The 23,539-nt window shown below is 35.8% G+C and overlaps 2 protein-coding genes across 3 annotated transcripts in view; one reads left to right on the forward strand and one right to left on the reverse strand.

The window, feature by feature from the left end:
* Positions 1 to 1,767: 1,767 nt before the first annotated feature.
* On the forward strand, positions 1,768 to 9,217 carry LOC132186418 (protein PAF1 homolog). Its single transcript, XM_059600389.1, has 12 exons — positions 1,768 to 3,421; positions 4,000 to 4,068; positions 5,636 to 5,743; positions 5,836 to 6,016; positions 6,109 to 6,185; positions 6,299 to 6,418; positions 7,065 to 7,170; positions 7,839 to 7,919; positions 8,072 to 8,140; positions 8,224 to 8,295; positions 8,395 to 8,538; positions 8,626 to 9,217. Exons 1-12 carry the CDS (start codon positions 2,373 to 2,375, stop codon positions 8,767 to 8,769), a joined length of 2,220 nt encoding a protein of 739 aa, XP_059456372.1. The 5' UTR covers positions 1,768 to 2,372; the 3' UTR covers positions 8,770 to 9,217.
* A 2,736-nt stretch (positions 9,218 to 11,953) lies between these two features.
* The window catches only part of LOC132186417 (MMS19 nucleotide excision repair protein homolog), a 24,402-nt gene continuing 12,816 nt past the window's right edge, over positions 11,954 to 23,539 (reverse strand). For both annotated transcript variants that reach the window (XM_059600387.1, XM_059600388.1), the window contains 13 exons: positions 22,275 to 22,328; positions 20,139 to 20,225; positions 19,324 to 20,032; positions 18,617 to 18,996; positions 18,221 to 18,294; positions 17,625 to 17,730; positions 16,552 to 17,444; positions 16,014 to 16,086; positions 15,797 to 15,908; positions 14,078 to 14,154; positions 12,627 to 12,707; positions 12,351 to 12,430; positions 11,954 to 12,202 (listed from right to left, as the gene is read on the reverse strand). In XM_059600387.1, coding sequence (XP_059456370.1) covers positions 12,187 to 12,202; positions 12,351 to 12,430; positions 12,627 to 12,707; positions 14,078 to 14,154; positions 15,797 to 15,908; positions 16,014 to 16,086; positions 16,552 to 17,444; positions 17,625 to 17,730; positions 18,221 to 18,294; positions 18,617 to 18,996; positions 19,324 to 20,032; positions 20,139 to 20,225; positions 22,275 to 22,328 — 2,742 coding nt within the window. In that variant the 3' untranslated portion in view covers positions 11,954 to 12,186. The remainder of the gene's footprint in view (positions 12,203 to 12,350; positions 12,431 to 12,626; positions 12,708 to 14,077; positions 14,155 to 15,796; positions 15,909 to 16,013; positions 16,087 to 16,551; positions 17,445 to 17,624; positions 17,731 to 18,220; positions 18,295 to 18,616; positions 18,997 to 19,323; positions 20,033 to 20,138; positions 20,226 to 22,274; positions 22,329 to 23,539) is intronic.

Below are 23,539 nucleotides of genomic sequence, written 5' to 3' on the forward strand. Positions count from 1 at the left end.
CTCATCCACTATAAAAGAATTCGGTTACAAGCAAGACATACACACAAAACCTTTGTAACAAACACCTTATTTGAATCAAACAAGAGACCCGTTTGTTTCTACCGCAATAACTTCAATACCTCTACGCGATTATTCTATTGAACTTCCTTGTAGCAACCCGACCACGCCCTAAAGTACTAAAGGCAAGCAACGAAGTGCTACCGCATTAGCCTATCATAATATCATAACTTCAACACATCATATCACATTAGAGATCATAAATCTTACAATGGAAAAACTTTTTCTTTCTTTAACATCTAAACCATAATAACACAAGAGTTGACAAATAAACTTTTATTTTGTTAAACATTTACATTGTGCTTTTACATTACAAAATACACATCAATACATTGTCTAGACATAAGCGCTATATGCGTTATAATACCAAATAGGGGTGTACAAGCGGTTGTGATTAGTGGTTATTGACTAAAACTACTAACTGTAACCGCTTAAGACCGTTATTAGATTTTAATAATCACAACCATTTCAGTTATCCCGTTAGTGGTCTATTTATTTATTTATTTAATTTTATATATGGGCTTTGGGGATTATTGAAGTATTTTGGGCCATTCAATTTTATATATGGGCTTTCTCTTTCGCAAAGGCTGACTTTTGTAGTTTCAAAGCCACCCATGCCACGCCTAGCTAGAAAAAGAGAAGAAACAATACAACTCTACATCTTGACACATGACTCCATCATAATATCAACATATCTCAAATGTTTTGGAATTTGATAACATAAAAAATCTTCTTTGCCGACAACCCCGATAAAGATATAAATAAAAAGAGAGAAGAAAAAAACACATACACGCTTAACGGTAGTTTATTTTAATTCAAGGTAGCATATTTTTATTTTTATTTTTATTTTAATTCACGGTAGTTTTCTTCTAAGAGTTAAAAAACCCTTAGAAAACATCTTAGTCGGTAGACAAAACTATCTACCGTAGTGTGAGCCGAGTCCTAAGTATGTATACACTACAAAAATTATGTACAACAAAATATATACTCTTCTATGCTTATATATATATATATATGTTCCTTTTTAGCTGTTATTATAATCATATAATAGAGATGTTTTCTTAAAAAAATGTTTATTTTGATTTAATAAAGTTTATACTTATTGAGACGATGGACTCACCTATGTGCCTATATTATTTGGAAAATCTAGAATTACATAAATGATTAAGCGGGTGAGGAAGAGGAATGTCAGGACAACTAGGATTCATATTTCGATCCTGATCATTATGCACGAGGCATTACTTGGTCATCTCTCCTAGGTGCACGTTTCTTAGACGGAAGTACCATCTGCTTATGACACTTTTGAAAACCAAGTTGATTTGATAAAGGGACAAGCTATATGTAACTAAAAAATAATTAACCAAAATAAATGCAAAGATTAATTGGGATTGCACCCTAACCTTGTAAAATCATTGTACAATAAAAATGTCTTTTTTTTTTTTCTTATAAAAAAATTATAGTTTTTAACATTAATATAAAATAAAATTATATAATGTCTCAAGAGATAACTCAATCAGCTGAGATCACATCTAATGAAGCGAAAGTCACTAGTTTAAATCTTTGTCATTCTTCTTAATTTATATATATATATATATATATATATATTGAAAAAAAAAATACAAAACAAAACAAAAATAAGAAGAGTGACGTAAAAGAAATCCAAGCTGACATACAAAAAAGTGTTGGGTGTCTCTCTCTCTTAATAACACACAAACATTAACTTTCTTTGATCTTTCTCACCGACATTCTCTTCGATCAGTCTAAGCGCATGTATACATTCTCGCAATTCAGGGTTTTGGAAGGATTTATCTCTGTGATCAGATAATTTGGGGCTTCTATCTCCCCTAGGGTTCTAGTCCATTCTGTGACAGATTAAGAATTGGGCTCGGAATTTTGGATTTTCTCTCTCTCTCGTATGGTTTTTACTCAGTTCGGAAATAAGAAGCAGGCCAGGGGTATCGATTTTCATCCTAGGGCTTGTTATAGCATAAAGTTCGTTTTTTTTTTTTTTTTGCTTCATCAGCGATTCTAGAATCTGCAATTCAGTTTTAGGGTTTTGATCTTATTTTGCTCACCTAGGGTTTCTATTTCTGCTCTTTCCCAAATTTGAAGAATCAGAGATTGGAAGCTCTATGTCATAGGGTTTTATTTGCGGTGTTCATTTTGAAATTACAAAACTTGGAGTTCCAGAGCTCCATGTTCTAGAGTTTTGATCGGTATCTACAACTGAGCCAAGAGAACCCTGAATTGGGAATTGAGTTCTCTCTCTCTCTCTCTCTCTCTCACTTGGGGTTTATTCGGATCGATAATCGGCCATGGCTTCGTACAGGCCCTTCCCTCCACAAACCTCATTCGCCCCGCCACCAAATCAAAATCCCCTTCCACCACCACAGCCACCACCACCACAAGCACATCCACCGCACCATCGAGCTCAGTTCAATCAGAATTGGGGTGGGTATAGTGGTGGTGGTGGTGGTGGTGGTGGTAGTGGTGGTGGTAGTGATGGGTCTATTCCCTCAGCTACTCTTCCTCCACCTTCTTCATATCCCCCAAACTACAACACCACCCAAATGCAACCCAATTCCAATTATCACCACCAACATTACGGCCTGCCGAGAGGTCAACAGCACCCTCCACCTCCTCCTCACCAGCAGTATCCCTATCAGCCACCGCCGCCTCCTCCTGAGTCTTCGTACCCGCCTCCGCCCCCGCCCCCAGCACCTTCTATGCCACAAAATTCGGTGAATATGCAGCCCCCAGCAGCTCCTATGTATTATCCGTCTAATCAGTATAATCAGTACAGTCATCAGCAAATGCAGCCAATGCGGCCACCACCTCCGCCGCCACCGCCCTCCTCTCCACCTCCGAGTTCTTCGATTCCACCACCACCTCCCCCGAGTTCACCACCTCCTCCTCCTGCCCATTCGCATAATAAGGAGAGTGGAGCAGATAGGGGGTCCCATGAGCGTGATAAAGGGGCTTCCAAGGAGGTATTGGCTTCCGGAAGGCGAGAGCATGGGTATTCGAATCATGGGGTTCCTCCTAAACAGCAGCAGAAGCCCCCGGTCCCTCTGGTGCCGGTGAAGAAATCAAATGGGCCTCCGGGGAGGGTGGAGACAGAGGAAGAGAGGAGGTTGAGGAAGAAGAGAGAGTTTGAGAAGCAAAGGCAAGAAGAGAAGCAAAGGCAGCAGTTGAAGGAGTCCCAGAACACTGTTCTGCAAAAGACCCAGATGTTGTCTTCTGCAAAGGGGCATGGTTCGATTGTGGGGTCACGGATGGGGGAGAGGAGAGCTACTCCACTTTTGAGTGGTGAGAGGATCGAGAATAGATTGAAGAAGCCTACAACATTCTTGTGCAAGTTGAAGTGAGTATGTTGATGACGATCCTTGGTTTCATACTTGAATATTTGTTTCTTAGCACATTTTGGCTCCCACTTATTGAAGAAGTAATATTGGACTAGGACTGTAACTACAGGTAGCTAGCTGAAAATGGAGTTCTCTTAAATTGTAACTGAAATTTTAATCCTAGCTGCTTGACTAGGAGCGTCAAGAATTTTTTTGGGAGGTTCTGGTCTAAACATCAACAGTTTTGATTATTCTCTATTGTCAGTAGCTTTTGATTTGGGTATTTTTGGGACAAAGTGGGAGCACCGGATGTAAAAGTCGATCATAAATTTGTGAGAGTGCAGATGGGAGGGGTGAATATATGAAATGACTTTTGGATTTTTAATTTGAAATGACTTATGCATACCATAAATCTAATGCATAGAATATTTGCATACTCTTGTGCAAATGAGTTTATAGATACTATACGTAGGCTAGTATCTTTTGGTGAGAATTGATACTCCTGCATCTTCCCTTGTGATAATGTTTACATTGTTTTCTTCCCATGCTAACTCTGTTTCTTTATATGCAATATTTACTTGTGGTCTGCTTCTTTAAGATTTCGCAACGAACTCCCAGATCCAAGTGCACAGCCAAAGCTTATGGCTATGCAGAAAGATAAAGAACTGTATGTCTTTCTCTCTCTCTCTCTCTCTCTCATGCCTACATTTTTTTTTTTTTTTTTGATAGTTCGTTGTGGTGCTCATACTTATATATTTGCAACTTTCAGATTCTATTAGGCACTATATGATGGTAATAATGAGTATTCTTTTAGTTGGTTTGTCTAAATACGTGTTTAAGTGTTGCTGGGATGAAAAGTGATATAATTGAGGAATTGTAAATTTTATTTTATAAGAAGATTTTATATTCAATTTATTAAATGGAAACTTAATTCTATTTGATTCTAAAGTAATCAATCGTATACATCCTGTGTACTTGAGTTGCGCCCCTCTGCTCATTTGATAATCTATATTACTTATAAAAAAAAAAAAACGTAATCAATCGTAATCAAAGTAGAAAATATTGGTGCAACCTGTAGAAACTGAAGGTTCGTCTAAAGGAAACGATACCGATTTGAAGGAGTTGAGAAGAGAGAAGCTGAGGGTTGATGCATCTAGTATGTAGTTCATGTAAAGGAGGAGAATTTGCCCCAGTTGTTAGGTGGCTGCCATGATTCCAGTGTTGTTGTGCTACTTGTCTCCTTGTCGTCGTTAGCGAAATGTGATGGAGAAGCACAGGAGGAAAGGACAAGAGAAAAGAAAAATAGAAGGAAGAGTGATAATCCAGTGAGGCTGGTAGTTTACACCTAATGGAGTGTCCACAAAACTGTAAATAATCTCGGTGGTGCACATAGCTTACACTGTTACACGTAATGGGATAGCCCTCTTGATGTTATGAAGAGGGCATCTAAAAGATATAGGGAATTAAGCATGACATTGGAAATGGACAATCAAGATAATCTGAAGGCAGTTCCACTTGAATTTCTCGGATCCTTGAAGACTGCAACCCTCAACACTGTGATGGTTTGAAAGCAAATGTATGTGGAGCTAGCTTTTGCAGTTTATAGTAGATTTATGTGAGCTTTCATGGAAAAATATTTTAGGTGAGGTTCACTCATTTTTCTGTACTCTGGTCACATGGAAAATGGTCAGATGGGACATCTTTTTAAACTCCTCCAGCATATATGTTGGTATATAAGTTACAATGTGTAAATGGACAATCATGATAATAAACATGGAATCGCAAATGGACAATCAAGATAATCTGAAGGCAGTACCACTTGTATTTCTTGGATCCTTGAAGATTGCAAACCTCAATATTGTGATGGTTTGGAAGCAAAAGTAAGTGGAGCTAGCTTTTGATTATGTGGCAGTTTATAGTAGATTCATGCAAGCTTTCGTCAAAAAATATAGGTTTAGGTTCGCTCATTTTTCTGAACTCGGTCACATGGAAAATGGTCAGATGGGACAAGTTTTTTTACTCCTCCAGTATACCTTGGTATTTAAAGACAATCTTTATTGAAACTGGGTTTTCAGAATGTGATTGAAAATCTAATTGTTTGACACCAAGGGTTTTCTCTGATAAGCTTCTGGGCATCATTTTTTTTTTCTTTGTTATGTCCATGTGTTTGAAAGAATTATGATCTAAATTCATTGCCTAAATATTGTGGTAAATTTTATGCTCTACTTTTGCAGATATACAAAATACACAATTACGTCTTTGGAGAAAACTTACAAGCCCAAACTTTTTGTCGAGCCAGACTTGGGGATACCTCTTGACATTCTTGACCTCAGTGTATACAAGTATTGTCTCTCAATAGCTTTAAATTTTGAGAACCTCAACTGTTAATCTATAACATGACAACTCAAATCTTCTGTTGTACTCGTTTAATCAGCCCTCCCAGTGCTAGACCACCCCTTGCTCCAGAAGACGAGGAATTGTTGCATGATGATGTAGCAGTGACCCCTGTAAAGAATAATGGCATAAGAAAAAAAGAAAGGCCTACTGATAAAGGTGTTGCCTGGCTTGTTAAAACACAGTATATATCTCCTCTTAGCACGGAGTCAGCAAAGCAGGTAATTGAATACATATACTATTCTTAAAGAACAATACTTTCTTGACGCATATACTTGGCTTCTATGTCAGCTAACTATGTTGATGTTTTCAGTCTTTAACTGAGAAGCAAGCAAAAGAACTAAGAGAAATGAAGGGAGGCCGTAACATTTTGGAGAACCTTAACAATAGGTTTGTTCTTGCTCTAACCTGTCCTTATGAAGAGAATTTTTTACTGGAAATATACCATCAGATACTTGTTTACATTCTTTGACTGATGGGCATTAATAATTATTTGTCTACAGAGAACGACAAATCAAGGAAATAGAAGCCTCGTTTGAGGCATGCAAGTCACGCCCTATTCATGCAACAAATAAAGATTTATATCCTGTAGAGGTTCTGCCTTTGTTGCCTGATTTTGATCGGTATGGATTTTCTTATGCTATTACATAGTTTTTAGTCCAGTAAATGTAATGATTAATCACCTCGCTCTCATCCACAAGACCTTTAAGTTGAACGTCATTACATTGCAAAAAAGGGAGCAACAGCTTGTTGTCCATGGCATGTTTGTTTATTTATGTGTCTGTTGCTGGCCCTAATATTACATGTTAATTGATAGCCATAGATTAGTGATGTGTGGTATCATTGGTATTGACACATTGACTTATTTTATAGTTTTATCGTGCAAGTGGCGCTGAAAACTGAATCATTTTGAGTCACATCTGAGCTGCTTGCTAGTAGCTAATTATTTTTACCTAGTGGGTCTGGGCTTTTGGAAATCAAAAGTTGCTACTTGCTACAACAAACGTGCACGCCCTTTTTTTTTTTGGTGGTCCTCTATTTCAAACTCTTTTTCTTTCTAGAATAATGAGCTATAGGGGCCTTTGAATGAAGTATTTTGCTGATGACTGATTAATTATAAGATCTTTACCATTCAGTCATTAACGATCATATTGCATTGAACTGTATTCACATTGATTTGTGAGTTTTTTATGATGCTCATTAAGGATCATATTTCACTGAACTGTATTCATTTTGATTTGTGGGTTTTCTACGATGCTATGGTACTAGGTACGACGACCAATTTGTTGTTGTGGGATTTGATAGTGCTCCTACTGCTGATTCAGAACTTCACAGCAAGTTGGACCAAACTGTTCGTGATGCCTATGAGTCACAGGTGAGTTTAGTGTCATGTTGACCATTCAGGCCAAGGAAAATTTGGAAGTATATATACTTTGTACCTGTGTCATTCTATTTTATTTGTGGACTTGTATGCTATCTGACACCGTGTACTTCTTGTCTGATCACTGTGACGTCCCCATGCCTATGTGACAGTACGTGGATTACAGTTTGCATTCCTTTGTTTAAAAGAACGGATGTTCTTGGTTTTTTGATACATTATTTAAAAGTTATAACAATCAATATTTTCCAGTCATTGCCGTCCACTAAATTCTATATACCAAACCCTTTTCCACCTTTCCCCCTCATCCCTTCCCACAAAAAACAGGGCAAAAATCATAATATAGCATTTCTTATCAATCATAATGATGCTGTTTAAACCCGTATCTAGCTTTTCTGCTATCCACCTTTCATATGTTCATAAATTTTCAAGGAGTTGCAAATTGGAGTTTGACAGGCTAGAACTGGAAGTTCTGCCCATATTAGAATTCATGCATTTGTTTACATGTGCACTCCATATATTGGTTGTTGATAAGAAGCTACTATGAGCCACTAACACATAGACTTGAATTTATACCAGCTATAGTATCTTCAGGATATTTCTATTATTTTATTTGTGCTATTGATCGGTACATGTTGAACCTCATCTATCACGGTCCACTTCAGGCCATTATGAAGAGTTATGTGGCAACAGGCTCAGATGCAGATAAATCATTTTTGGCGTACATGGTTCCTTCTCCAGATGAGGTAGATATTGCCTTACTTTACCTTCCAAGTATAGTTCACTTGAATAAGTAATGCAATTCTGAAACCATTTTTTGTTGCTGTTGTTCTATCATATTAGTTATGATTGGTAAACTTTATCCATTTATTGGTCTGCATATGTTTTATGGTGGCAGTTATCCAAGGATATGTATGATGAACACGAAGATATCTCATACTCTTGGGTTCGCGAATACCATTATGAAGTATGTTCCTATATTTTTGACATCTTACTCCTGCAGCAAGCATTTAATCGCTTACTGAAAGATTTTTCTTTGTACCTCAACAGTTTCGTCTTGATAATGCGGATGACCCCACAACATACCTTGTTTCTTTTGATGAAGCAGAAGCACGCTATTTGGTATCCACTTGAACCTGGATTTATATCTTTTTCTGTGTGTGTATGCACACATTTCTGTTGTGTTAGTGAGAAGCTTTTACACATTGTCTTTTAATGCAGCCTCTTCCGGCAAAACTTGTTTCAAGAAAAAAGAGGGCCAAAGACGGAAGATCTAGCGATGAGGTTGAACACTTCCCCATACCCTCTAGAGTGACTGTAAGGCGAAGGTCAGCTGTTGCTGCGGTTGAACTGAGGGATCCCGAGGTATGACCATGAAGCTATATATTGAAGATTAAACTAGCACTATTGGATTTGTGTTATTGGATACCATTGATTTGATTATGCTTCCAGGTTTATTCCAATTCAAAGGGCAGTTCCTCAAATTCTAAAAGGGGAGGATTAGACGTTGAAGATGGTCTTGGAAGACCACAGAAGGTTTCACGACATAATGATATTGATCAGTACAGTGGAGGAGAAGATGAAATGTCAGATTGATTTTCATCTAATCCAAATGCTGCTGCCTCGAAATGGCAGATTGCTTTTGTTTTATTATTGTGCTAGATGCTGCAGAGGAGTAAGGTAAAATATTTGATGTATCTTTTATATGTTCATTCCAATCTCCAGTTCATCTATATAAGCATATTTTCAGATTGTAGCTGATTCTAGTTTGACATAGGGTTTTCCTTTTAACACCATGGAAGGAAAAAAAAAAAAAAAAGAAGAAGAAAAATAGGTACTGTAAAAAGAAGTCAAGATGTAATAGAATTTTGTTTTGATTTCTCTAACGAGTTCATTAAAATCATTGAAAAGATGTAGTCCTTTCCAGCAATGATGGTTATTATTTCTTTACTCTCTTCTCCATTTAGATGTTTGGAATGGCGATCAGTGTTTTATACTATTTGGTGCTTGCTTTCATATTGAGCATAGATTTTTGTGCTCATTACCAATCGAGTATTATATTCAATTTTGTTACCTCTTTATTGAGAAATAAGATTGCATCCTCCTTTTACAGATTGTAAATTGCCAAAACTCTACAGCATTAAACCCTCCAATATTTGGGATATAATCTTATGATGCTATAAAAAAGAAGTTTGGTGTCCTGTATGGTATGAACTTAACATGAAGAGCGATTACGTCATATCGTCAATTATTACCACGCTACGACATCCAAAATTCTAAGCAATCATGTTCCCTTTGATAATAACATAAAAAATGCTGAGGATGGTGAGACACCATTGAAGCTGAATAATAACATTTGAAAACTAGTTTTTACTTTTAGGACATGGAAGGCACTGCAGTTTGCCTTTGAAGTCGAGAAGCTATATTGGGGTCAATTCATTAGTTACTGTTTAATTTTGAGGCCAGGCCTGTACTTTATGAACTTTCGGCTATTGTTAATTACTCTCTCATATATTTTGCAAAAATTTGAAAATTTTTCTTTATTCTTTTTAAGTATGAAAGGAGTTAAAGTTACCCTATATTATCCGAACTCAATATGCGACATTTAAAGTGGACAGTTTTTTACATGAGTTGCAGACTCGATACTAACCCATTACAAAATTAATGAATTAAAGTTGAAGGGTCAAACCTAATTAATTATATCGGTTGAGTTATGTTGACTTATTAATCGTATATTAATGTCTTGACATGATTATAACTCGACACGCAAATACGAATTGTCACATCTAAATAATATTATTTACTTCATGGTCAAGATTTATAATTTGTGCATTTCCTGATGTATGTCACCTTACTTATAACTTGAGAATGAGATCATTTTGTCGGGCGTAGAATTTAGCCCACTTTAAGTCGATGCAAACAGTGCAAAGTTGTTTTGAATTGTGTTGCTCTGCCTAACTAGACATCACTAATTTATTCCTGGTGATCATATGGAAATGACCACTGCCTTCCAGTATCATGCTCCCGCATAGAAGCAAATTTTATTTTTATTTATTTATTTATTTATTTTTGTTGCATAGACACTAACCAGATTACAGTAGAAGTCTTTAATTTATTAGTTATTACTGCTTTAACTCTTAATACCAAATCAGATTGATCAGAGCAGACTAGGTTACCATTTGTTGATGCTTCTAACAAACCCGTACTCCTTACAAGCAACTTAAATGTATGTCATACTTTTAGGCATGAGCCCTTTGTGTAGCTGTCTTTTTACCCAAATATATGAGATCTGCGATAAAAAGATTAAAATGCCATTTACGATTAAAAGTAAAAGCTCAGCTCTTCCAAATATATGGGATCTGCGATAAAAAGACTGAAATGCCATTTACGATCAAAAGTAAAAGCTCAGCTCTTTAGGCGGAGGCATTCCTTTATTTTATTATTTTTTAATGCATACACGTTAAGCATGTATTAACATTCATAGTTAAAGTATGTTAAGTTTAATTGAGGGTAAACTGGTAAACCACGATGCTGAATTAGAAAGGCACGATACTTTAATGACAAAGAAGAAAGAACAAGAGGTTGAGTAATGGCCGCCATCAGCCCCATCACCTCTCGGAACACCAGCTTTACTATATATACTTAGATGAACTACGCTTAAAGTATTGACTCAGTCCGCCATTTTTCTCAGAACAATGAGCCTTCGAAACCACAATGACCCTCCCTCTGATCACTCTCATGCTACTGATCTTTTTCGTGATTGTAGCCGGAGTCAGAGTCATCCCTCCGCTGGCAACTAGAATGCCTCTACCTGGAGCTCCGCCTCTTGATCATGGTCATCCCAGCTATGTTTGCTATTGTCCCTCTCACAAAAAGAGGACGTGGATGCAAGGATAGAACCAGGACATTTTATGGGAGGAGGCAAGCCTCTTTCTTTTTTTCTTTAGAAATTCTTTTTATTAAACAATAATTTGGTTGTTTTTTATGAACTAAAAACTACTGTAAGGGCCAAAAAAGTGGGCATTTGAAAGTAAGGGCTAAATTTTTTTTTTTTTTAAAAAAACTTAATGGATATGGCCCAAAAACAATTAAGAATAGGGCTAAAAAAATTTAAAAATAGGGTCAAATTGGGCCCTATTTTGGCCCTATTTTACTTGCTATTATGCTCACTGTCACTATTAAGTTTTTTGTAGACAAGTGTTGTCACCGTAAGAAAAACCCGATGTTAGTGTATATCGTATTTAATCTATATAATTTTTATTTTTATTTTTTTTTCCTTTTTACAGCCTATCAAATTGGGAGGTTACAATTAAGAATGACAATTCTTGTTCACATGTTAGACTCAAATCATGTCCTGACATTAGTATAAGACTATATAGGTCAATTTTAATTCAATCAATTTAATTAAACGGGTCAAACTTTTAAACCCTAACCTAGTAATTTTGTGTTGGGCTAGTTTCAAATTCGTGGATTGTATTAAAAATTACTAGCTCTAGCTACAATGGAGAAAAGCGAAACAAATTCGGGAAACAACCTTTTCGTTGTCCCCTCATCACATTTACAACAGAAGCCTGCATTCATGCTTTAGAACAGGTTCTCGTCATTTAAAATCCACTTGCAAAACCTTCATAACTTCCCTTCTAGGTCTGTTGTTTTGGAAATCATGATGCCATACTGTTTTCTAAGATGTATTAGAAACGTAGCCTCTTCTCACAGTAATCAAGTTTTGCTAATTTATCGGAACATGGTTCCTACTGGTTTGAAAAGAGAAATGGCGCAATGGATGTTGCCAACTTTCTATTGAAAATTAAATTGCTCGCATCAATTTCTTATTAACAACAAAAAGTCTTGTCCATCTCGGATATCTACAGATACTATATCTACCAATTCTGTCCTAAACCTAATATTTCATACGCCATGCTGATTAGACATGAAATAGAACAAAAACAAGTCACCAATCTGTCCAACCAGCCTCAGAAAAACTCTGCTGCGTCATTCAGAAATGAGACTTCCTTATGCAAGTGATGCCCTAATAGATGATCAACATAAATCAATTAAAATAAACACAAAAATCCCCACCACAGCGCAACCCACCCCCCCCCCCCCCAAATACATGCCCACTTGTGTGTGTGTGTTTGTCTTAAAACTAAGCAGAGTATAGATCTAAGAACACTAACCATGCCTGTCGGCATCTGACAGCTTCCCGACGAACTGCACTCTTAGGGTCATCAAGAGCCTTTGATATAGCCCGGAGTACCTGAAAATGATTCATACAGAGTTTTGATGAAAAGTTGATGGAAATGCACTTCTTGTTAAAGAATTAAATGGAAAAAGGGAAAGGATTGAAAGATATGTTGGTGGAAAGGTGCTCCAGTGAAGCATATTATTGTTTATGTCCTTGGAATGATTCTCCTGGATAATAGCAACTGGCTCTTATGCTAAGTTTTACTGACCTGTATTCTCATGGGATAGATCCTTGCATGGGGAAGCTCAGACATGGCGACCAGACACTGAATTGCTGTCTCCCGTACAAGCTGAGCACATAAAAAAGAAAAAGAAATCCCCAATAATTCAATTTGGCTCTATTATGAATATATTATAAACCCTTGTATGCACAGCTATAACCCCCCCAAAAAAAAAAAAAAAACCATAAAATTTTAGTAACTAATAACATATGGATTCATTTCTAAATTCATCAGTTGAAGAAGTAACCTAATCATGCTCCTTTAAAAGAAAGTTCAATTAGTTAGTATCTTACAATACAAATGCATTCTTATAATACAATTTATCTTATCAACCATTATGATACATATCTTATAAAAGTATCTTAAATGTAAATGTATCGCATAACAAATACATGTATCTTATGATTCAATACCTAATATTGATCTGCATCAATTCCATATAATTTTTTGTATTTTTTAATTTTTTTTTAGTTTCCTTTAAAACATTTTTATAGTTATAAAATTAATATTTTATCTAATTATTTGATTGAAAATGGAGGATAAATAGCAAAATAAACAAATACATGAATAAATAAGAAGCAAAAGAGCAAAAACACTAAAAATTAGATGAAGATATTATTCAAATGAATATTAGGATGTTGTTATCTAAATGAATCATCAATTAACACTAATCTTGAGGATGTTTGTTTCTCGCAAAAAGGATCAAGAAAATTGAAACACAGCAATATTCTATTTTACACTTCCTTTTCAATAGTATATTTATACTACATATATAAATTTTATTTATTTTTCAACATGTTTGAATATCTTTTTTTTTTTTTTTACTACATATATAAGTAATGTAGTATATATCAAAACGCGTAAGGCGCCCTTAAGTACACAAGAAGTATACACAGGAAAACCTACGAGCCCACAAAAAACATATTCAAATATCTTATGATACACTATGATAAGATATGTGGTACAGAAAAATTGAATATCAATTCATGATACAAATCATTATTTAACAATTATGATTAGCCTATCACCGATCAAGAAATATGTGAAATAGTTATTCGGCTCACGTTTAGCAACAAAAACTAAAAAAAAAAAAGATCTCCCTATAAGTTGATCCCAGGCAGCATTTGAAGATTGCTGCTTGCATTTTGCATCCAAAATTGGAATCAGAACACAAGCAAGAATCCAAATATACTCGTGCTCCCCAGTGGAATCAAAATTATATCCAAACTAGGCCTCCAACTGTGTCATTCAGTAAACATGTTATCGTAGAACTGCACAATGTGACCTCTAATCTCAGATTGATTCAAAGAAATTGTATCATTAACCTCCAACTTTCAATGGAGTTATTCCTCCTAATTAATTTATATCTAACAATGATCTCCAGGGCATTAGCCAGCAACAAAGTAAATTTGTTTTGCTTTTGAAGAAAAATTGAGTACCATCTTATGAGGATAGGCAATAAGTCCTGTGAGGCAATTAACGACAAGACGAGCATTCTCAATGGCAGCTTTTTGCCCTACAAGCACAAAAAGAAAATAGATCAATACTACTAGAACTGGGTAAAAAATCTTTGTAAAATGCAGATCATAATCTACTAAGTTTAAAGTAATCATCTAATCGAAGAGAAATAATATTGCATTTCACATAAGAATCATATTTCTGTCCAAGGCCATCATAGATCATTTACATTTCTTTCCCAATGAAAAGCAAAAGATTATGCCTTGGTGAGAAAATGACCAACTCTGCACCGATTAGGTTTTCTTTCTTTACTTTCACATTTTTCCGGATGAGTATAAATTATATTATAAAACTGCTGGGGAAGAACAACCCTTCTGCAGAGGAAACAAGCATAAGAAACCCCAAGGCGAAAGGAAAAAAAGGAAAAGGAAAACATAAACAGAAAGGTAAATGTTTCCTTAGATCTATTTAGTGAAGAAAATAAAGAGATTGCTTAGCACCATCGTGCAAGGAATCTACAGCGTTTGTAGTAGTGATGGAAACATTATTTCCATATTAAGAGCCAACTGGTTACAAATGGACTATATAGCAGCTCTTGATATGTCAATGCCTCCACAATACTCTTTTCCCTAGATTTCTAGTGAACTTAATTTAACCAGATTCCATATCCAATTAGAGAACTACAAAAGGAATTTCTATCCTAGCCTAATTCGTTTGCTTTTCACACATTTGTTGCCTTTTCATCTGTTATCGCTAATCTTCACACTTTCAACGTTCCTACAGAAGTTTGTACTTTCTATATGCGACATCAATTTTCAATTGATATCAAAACAGAACAAAACCTACAGAGTCAAACCATGGTCGAGCTGGGGCTGCACAATCAGAAAAATATGATAAAAAACTTCAATAACCTGTTGGAGTCCAAGCCTAAAAATTGCAACTTACATTTGAAGAATAAAAAATGAAAAATAAAGGCAGGAAAAAAGAAAAACATTCTCTCAAACAAGAATCAACCCTAAATCTAGACCCCAAATCTCAAAAGAGCAACAGCAAATCAATCTTAGAGCCCCACAACGAGAAATATGCCATTGTAAAATCTTATTTGGGTAATGACCACAAAAGCTGCAAAATCTTTTATTAAGAGCATGTTTGGGATTGTGTTTGAGAAATAGAGATTTTAAGTCAAAAAGCGTTTTTTGCCATTTTTGGACCCTTAAAAGCACTTTTAATTAGTTTACCAAATTGGTACTTTTTTATTCAAACGGACTTTTTGAGTGTTAAATGCACTTTTAGGCCCCTCAAACGCACACCCAAACATGCCCTAAGTTAGGGAAGTCTTAATGGGCAAGAGAGCCATAATATAGTAGTTCATATTTAACATAACAATGGGGATATGCCTGCAACTTATCATGGCTAACAATTGAGAGCACATATGAGAATTGCTCCATAAGAATATATGCTGTCATGGATAAAGACCTTGAAAATTAAGTTAAAGTTCCACTTTTTGTACAGAACTCTCTTTTATAGCTATTTTGGTACCTAAGAGATCTCTTCCCTCTATTTTCTTTTGCACAAAATTAAAAATCCTTAGGGATTAAAGGGAATTTGCACAAAAATGAAACAATGTGCTAAACACACAAGTAGGCGCAAAGCTGATTCACTCTGAAAGAAGAAAAATACAAGCATACATTTAGCATTACCATTTTTATCTGTCAATATCCCAGATAAGACTAGCAGGAGTCTGTACAATGAATGTTTGTCCTGAATATCCTTGTTCAACATGGATAAGCAATCCAGAAGAATAGGTAAGAGCTGCAAAATTTGTATGGCATCTTTTAATAACTAGTTGCTCGATGTAATTAAGATATATAAAAGGACATCATAATCATTGAAAGTATTGAGATGTTTGACGCTAACCTTGGCTTCGCTTAAAATAGCAATTAATGGAGTATCAGATATAATATGTGCAAATGCCCGATACAGCATAGATCTGAAATTAAAGAGCACTTAAGAATATGCAGGGAAAAGGAATGTCTACAATATGTCTCAAGTAAAACATAAATTACTCTGATGTAAAGAAAAGTGTTAACACTGAACACAGAGTTACTTAAGCTTCCAGGATATAGTTCTGAATGTAGAAATGCAAACCAATCTTTCTGATATGTAGAAAACTGCAAGTTTGCAATGACCTAAGTGCTTATTGGCATTGGAAATATGATGACATACCATAACAAAGGCAACAGATGTTAGGACTGGATGACAAAGAAAAGTTAAAACTACGTGAATAGAGCAGAAGTTTCGATTTGTTCTAGAAACTGAGCAACAATCATTAAATCAACATTACAATTGTACAAGATGAACAGTGCACAATTACACAAAACAGCTACACAGCATCTGATGACAACAACACAAGCCAAGTGCAATTAGTACTGAGACATAAGAATAGTGTCTGTACCTGGAAAATGATGAATCATTTTTCATTATCAAATGTTGCAAAATAGGCATCATGGTAGAGAAAAAACGTTGCTTATAGAGTGGCCGTATTATTGCATGAAACTCTCGATTCAAACAAACTTCAGAATCACTCATAAGAATACGAAATGCATCTGCCGCACTTTTCATCACAGAGGGATGCAAATCGTGCTCAAAACTGTTCTCCAGTGAATGATGCTTTAATGGCAAGGCATCCATTCTATTATTTGACGGTAAAAAATCCAGAAAAATCTTTGTTACATCTCTAATTTTTTCATGACCACGCAGAAGCAAACCTTTTCCAATCCATGATAGTCCAGCAATGGCATGTATCTGGTGCAACCTATTGTTCGCAACACTAGGGCATAAATCAGTATCACCCATTTCACTTCCATTCGCCATTCCACTGCATAAACTATGTATCTGGTTCCATAGTTTCATTTGAAAAATGATATCTAGTGCTTCTTCCAAGGTACAGTCACTTGAAATCTCTGATCCACTGGATTTTGTACCCATTTTGTTAACCATGGAACCCAATGCCTGACCTGCCGGAAGATAACCCTTGAGAAGAGTTGTCATAAACAAATACAAGATTCCTTTTACATTTGGAATGTGCGTTTGGGGACGAACTGCTATAACTACAGATGCAAATAGCAAAAGAATCCATTCATCTCTATGGGACAAATTGTCAATCCTCTGAGTGAGCTGTCGCCAATCCAGTTGGAATGGAATGGTGAGAGATGTGAATTCCTTTAGAGGAAAAGAAGTGCTTAGTGAAAGTATGCTGTAAGCTTTTTGAATTATTTTGTTCTGGCTTTCTTCTGTACAAAACGCAACAGCATGCCTCATTGCAGTCATCATTGCATCAAGAAGCTCCTAAAGAAGAAATAAAATATATCATTGCCACTTCTCAGAATAGAAATGTGTATAATGATTCATTAGTAATCAGTGAAGCCTGACCAGCAATGACAAACGTACTCAGAGATTTCAGCACATCAAACGTCATAATTAGAAATGGTAATAAAGATCATAAAAAGAAATAGCAGCTGCACTTACCTTTTCTTGAACTTGAACACTAAAATCAACAGAACTTTCAATTTGGTTCCAAATATTAACAGGAAATCGCAGCAACACTCCCTCATTACCTCCATTGTCATGGATCCTGCGACCGTTCCAACAAAAAGTTTGATGTCATCAGCAGGAAATCACATTGAGTGGCACCAAAAAAGGGGGTGGAGGGACATTAAAATGGGAACACTTCCAATAGCAATATAGGAACATAGTGATATAACCTTTCCTCCCATCTTCCCTACTTTCGCTTAAGGGTTTATGATTGAAGACATTCATGAATTCAATACAGAACTATTTAGAAAGGAATATATTTGTTTGTGAATATAAATATATCTGAACTGCAGATAAAAGGTAGAAGTGAGGTGAGATCTTCCTGGCAGTGCTAGTGTTTGGTATTTTAGGAGAGGAGGGATGGGTCAAATCCTATCTTCTCAAAGAAAAAAATAAAAAATAAAGATGACCTAAACATATATAGTAACCATATCGTCTGTTGCAATATCAACTTCAAATCCACTCAATGCCCATTAGCAAAGCAGAAGTACAAAATAATGAAAGAAACCATTCAGAATAGAAATTTATACCATGGAAGCACCTTATTAGAGTAGCATTCCAAAAGCCGAACTGTGATTTCAGCTGACTTCAAATTTCCATGGACCTAAACAAACACAATGCAAAGTTGAAGTGCCATTAGATGAATTTAAAATTTTGCTTAAGCAAGAAAGAAATGAAATGCAACCAACACCAAAAAAATCATGAAATGCTCTCAGCCCTGAAGTTTGTGTAGACACAGACAATTGATTTTGCTCACAGGATTCAAATCACATATGTAGGCTAAATAAACACATGTTCAAATAAATTGACGCCACAAAAGGAGCCACAAAGATGCAAAAGGACCAACTTTTTACACAGGACACACCATGACCTAGCTTCTTTAGTCTATCAAATCCTAAAATGGAGGAGTCAAATGATATACGTACATAAACCTCAGATACATTGGCATATATAGCTTCTTCCAATCCTTGGACAATGTTCAGCATATAATTCAGCCCACTTGTGCCAATGCCAGATATTGCTTCCAGTTTGAGTGGAAAAGGCATGGTAAGATCATCAAGAGACACCAGGGAAACAATCTTTTCAACTACTAAACCCATATAGCTTGAAACCTTCTCAGACTCATGATATCTATCAATAAATGAACCAATGTTCACCAACGCCTTCAATGCCAATTTCCATTTTAATGTCTCACTGAAATTCACTGAGATAATTGACATGAATGTGATCAAAATTTTCTCAAACTCAGATATCGGTATTGGAGAAACATCTCCTGGGAAAGTAGCCAGAATCTGCAAACCCTTCACTGCATAAATCCAAGACAAAAAAATCAATAGAGTCAGGATTTACAAGTACTTTATTCTTTATAAAATCAACAAATTTGACCAGTGGTCACTAATTCAAAGTAAAAAATAATGAAATCAGAATAAGGAAAAAAGATAAAGTTGACCAGAAAAACTTTCATAGCGACTGATTTTGCACATGAGAACATGTTGTAATTAGTATAATTCATGATATTGCATTCTCGAATAAAAAAAGGCATAGTATTGTTGCAGTTATGGAAGGAAAACAACAATACACGGTAGGAGTAAAAATCTATATAATGCTAAGATATTGCAAGACAAGCACTAACCTCCAAAATGAATATGTGCATCATGAGGAGTTGTCGCCAAGGTAGAGCAAAAGGCCTTAGTTAATGAAGTTGAATAGCTCTGAAGCATGCAGTAACATGTCTCGAATGCAGAAACATATTGAGATGCAATTTCCTTGGAGCCCGCAATCAAATCTCTGTGTGCTGAAAGAAGTTCAACACAGAGATAAAGAACCCCAAAATTTAGTCTTTTGGAGAGTAAATGATTGTCATTTGGTGAGTGAACGCCGGATGAATTTCTTACAGAGAGCCCTAGAATTTCCATCAAGCGGGGGAAGAAACTTTCAAACACTCTATTGCAGGAAGTAATGGAACTCTTTGTAGAAATAGAAAGGATACAACCAACTGCATGTAATTTCAGCTTGCCTTGCGAGGGAATATCGTTATATCTCTCGTAATGAGTAACAGTGTTCAAAATCATATTTACGTCTTCATCTTTAATAATAAAACCTAAAAACAAACCATTATTTTGCATAATAACCTGCTGCAGAAGTGCTAAAGCTTCTCTGGCAATTTCATTCTCCTGAAAGCCAAGACTGTCTAGATATTCTGAAGTAGAAGATAAAGCAGGCCCTTGTAGTGAAGTATATATTGCATCTTTAATTGATAACCATATAGCTTCAGCATGTTTTTCCATTCTTTCTGCTCCATACTTCAACGTGCAACTGTTGAGATACATCAGGGAATCGACCTGCAAGAGTAAAAGATAGGGGCTCAGCAGATTTTAAAGCAAATAGTAAATATTGCTGCATTACAAGCAACCACAGAAAGTAAAACTACATTGAATTGGCACCAACCTTTGCGAACGGCAGAGAAGAAGAAAGTTTTTCAAGAAGCAATGGAATTGCAAATGGCTCAAAAAGAGGAGTGGAGGACAAAGCTGACTGCAGAATAATAAGATACAAACAATTCATGCTCAATACCATGCAAGTAAAATATCAATCTTGAACACTAGTTACAGTTTCTACATACAAAATCAATGATAACTACAATGAAGTTTTTTGCCAACCATTTTAAGAGTCATACATCATATTAAATGCACCTAGGTATGTGCATTAACTTTACTCAGAAAATTAAAATCATAGGAAATAACATTATGCATATACATACTACTCACTCTTATCACTTAACCAAGTTAATACTATTAACTCTTCAAATAACTCTGCCTATGCCAGGGTAAATGTCTTGGCTATTTACATTGCCGTACTCTAGCCTGGATAAAGGATTATTGCAATAGGTAGGTGGACAGCCAGCAAAAACCTTCTCCCCCTGATCAATGAAAAGATTGCAGTCGCAGCAACTGGGGCAAGATGAGGGAAACCAGTTCGTGAATAAGCAAGAAGGCCAAGGAGTGTACCAGTACAGATGAGTGATATTTTCAAGTCAAATGCATCACAGGGAAAAGAGGCCAAAAAGGAATGGGCATAGATGGCGACAAAAAACATCATAACTAAAGGACTGAGCAAAGCCTATTGACATATTGTTCTAGTTAGAGAATTGGAGTACCAAACCCACATAGTAGGGATAAAGGCTTATTGAGTGGGAGTCCAGCTGAGTCGTAATTAAATAAGCTGACAACTGACAAGCCATGGTTGTTTTGCTTTTAGATTCAACAACCATCTTTTCAATAATGTCTTTTCTTTTTTCTTTTGCATTACTAACCACTTCTTGAATTTCCATGAAACCTATTTAATGCACAGTCCACTTCCAATAATTAGCACATACTTATGTGGCCATCTAAGTTAGAAGCTTCCCATAGTGGAACAGCAACATCAAGCAATGAAGGAATGCAAAAAAGGAAGCTTATGTTACACACATGCACACACCAAGCACACACTGCCTTCCTCTACTACATTTTCAACCTTGAGTGAAAATCAGAGAAAATTGGTTAAATGATTTGTATAAAAGAGGGTTGTTTAAGGTTAATTCCTTCTATTTCTCCTTGAGTTGTAGTGAAGGTTGCCGTTTCTCTTGGAAGAGTGTGTGGTGGACTATGGCTCCTTTGAGAGCGGCGGCCTTTTTTGCATGGTCGGCAGCTCTAGGTAAGATCCTTACCATGAATAACCTCAAAAAGCGGCACATTATTGTGGTGGACATATGTTGCATGCGTAAGAGAAATGGGGAGTTTGTGGGCCATCTTATTCATTGTGAAAGAAGGTGCTTATGTGCATTTTCTGGTGTTTATGGAGGGAAAAGAATGACATAAGTTTCGAGGACAGGAGAGGACTTTGGAGGAGATTAAATCCTTATTCTTCAAAACATTGTATCAGTGGACAGCTGTATATGTGTCTCATTTGACAATTAGTTATAGTGATTTTCTTGTTCTTTTTATTATTTCTACTTAGGTATTTCTTTTTGTATACTTCCTATGTATTTAGGGGCGCTTTATGCTTTTAATGATATTTGACGATTACTTATTAAAAAAAAAAAATGATTTCTATAAAAAATGTTGTATTAGATACAAAAACCCAGGTTCATAATGCCTTCCAAAGGAGGAGAAAAAATAATGGGCAAGGTAGTTAAACGATTTACTTCTCATATATATATAAAAAATAAAATCCTATACCAAAAACCCTAAACTAAAACAGTTTGATGACTAGCTTTATCAATCAATTCACAGTTTTTTTTTTTTTTTTTGTTATTTAATCACATCTAGCTAGAGCCTCAAAAACTGGTGAGGCAAATCATACGCCCTAAAGATTAATGAAGTGGGTATATGCATAAACCATTAGTAGAAATCAATCAGACCTTCAGGTTTAAGTTTCCAACAAACCTTGTACGGAAGTTGTACCAAAAATAATAGGGGAAAAAGGCGTTTTAGAAGAAATCACCATGGAATGCTACATTGCAAAAAAGTATCATGGCACGGATCAATTCAGGCATAAGATTGTGTACAATGAACTCCCAAAAGTCTCAATGTAGGCACCACATACCATTAGTGCCCTTGCAAGGTCGTCCCTTTTGATATCAAGATCTTCACCTTTTGGCTGTGACAGGAAAGAGCATGCAAATTAATATAAACCACCAGATAGAAATATTAGAAATCAAGGAGTCTATATTCTGAGTCCATGTATACACCCAGATCAACTGTGATGGAGTGTCGCAAGAAAGCTCAAATACTTCCATTGAGCTACATCATCATTTACAATATCATATATAAAAGTTATCCCTCACAATTCTTCACAACTAATAGCTCAAAGCATCAACAGTATCTTCTCTCATCAAGTATGTAGTCTCACAGAACATCAAGCATACACAGGTAATGTTTGTCAGCAACCCAAAAATGTGGTGTCCGCAGGTCAAACAGCAATCTTAAGATTAACACAAAGGAAGAAAAAAACCATTTTTTATAATTCAAATTGATGTTTCAGTTTATAATTTTTTTCACAGAAAAATTAATTCAAATTTGAAATAACTTCAACCCAGCCAAAAGTCCAAGTAAAGCAACCTTTACAATTACTGTGAATGTCACCCGTACCAACTATTCTTGTTTGAAAGTATACAGTGAAGTGTCACCACAGTACTTTAATAACAACCAGATTTATACAAGATGTAATATAATCCTAATCAAGATATGTTGAAATAAATCATGCTAATACAATTAACTTTATTTGACAAGATATCTAATTTCTCTAATCATCATTGAGGAGGTTACTTTCTATTACATGTATGAGCTTGAGAAAGTGTTGTGGGGGCGTTGAAGGGGCAAGGATGCAGGAATACTTAAATATGAAACTTTAAGATCCAAATTAGTCAAATCACAGCCTTGCATTCTAACTTATGTAGATTTTATTTTATTAAACATCTTAATTCACGCAAAATTATGTTAAATGAGAAAAAGGGGATTCATTTGAAAATAAGTTTGACTAAGTCGAGGAAGATAGACTACGCTGAATGTGTTTGTGCGTGTGCATATATGTATAAGTAATTTCAATCTTATTAGAAAGTGCAAAGGAATGCAACCCAAGTACACAAAAAGTATATGCGAGAAACACCGGCTTTGAGGAAGAAGAAAGAACACAAATCCAAAAATCCTAGAAAATTAGAAAAGCGAGAACTACATGTAGCATTCATCCACCCATAGAGGGTTTTGAACATAAAATCTTTTAACTCTGACTGTTCTCATGCAATCTTCAAAGTTTCGGGAGTTGCGTTCTCTCCAAATGTACCACATCATACAAAGAGAGGGGGGGGGGGG

The sequence above is a fragment of the Corylus avellana genome, chromosome ca7 (assembly GCF_901000735.1).
Source record: "Corylus avellana chromosome ca7, CavTom2PMs-1.0".
Classification (NCBI taxonomy): domain Eukaryota; kingdom Viridiplantae; phylum Streptophyta; class Magnoliopsida; order Fagales; family Betulaceae; genus Corylus; species Corylus avellana.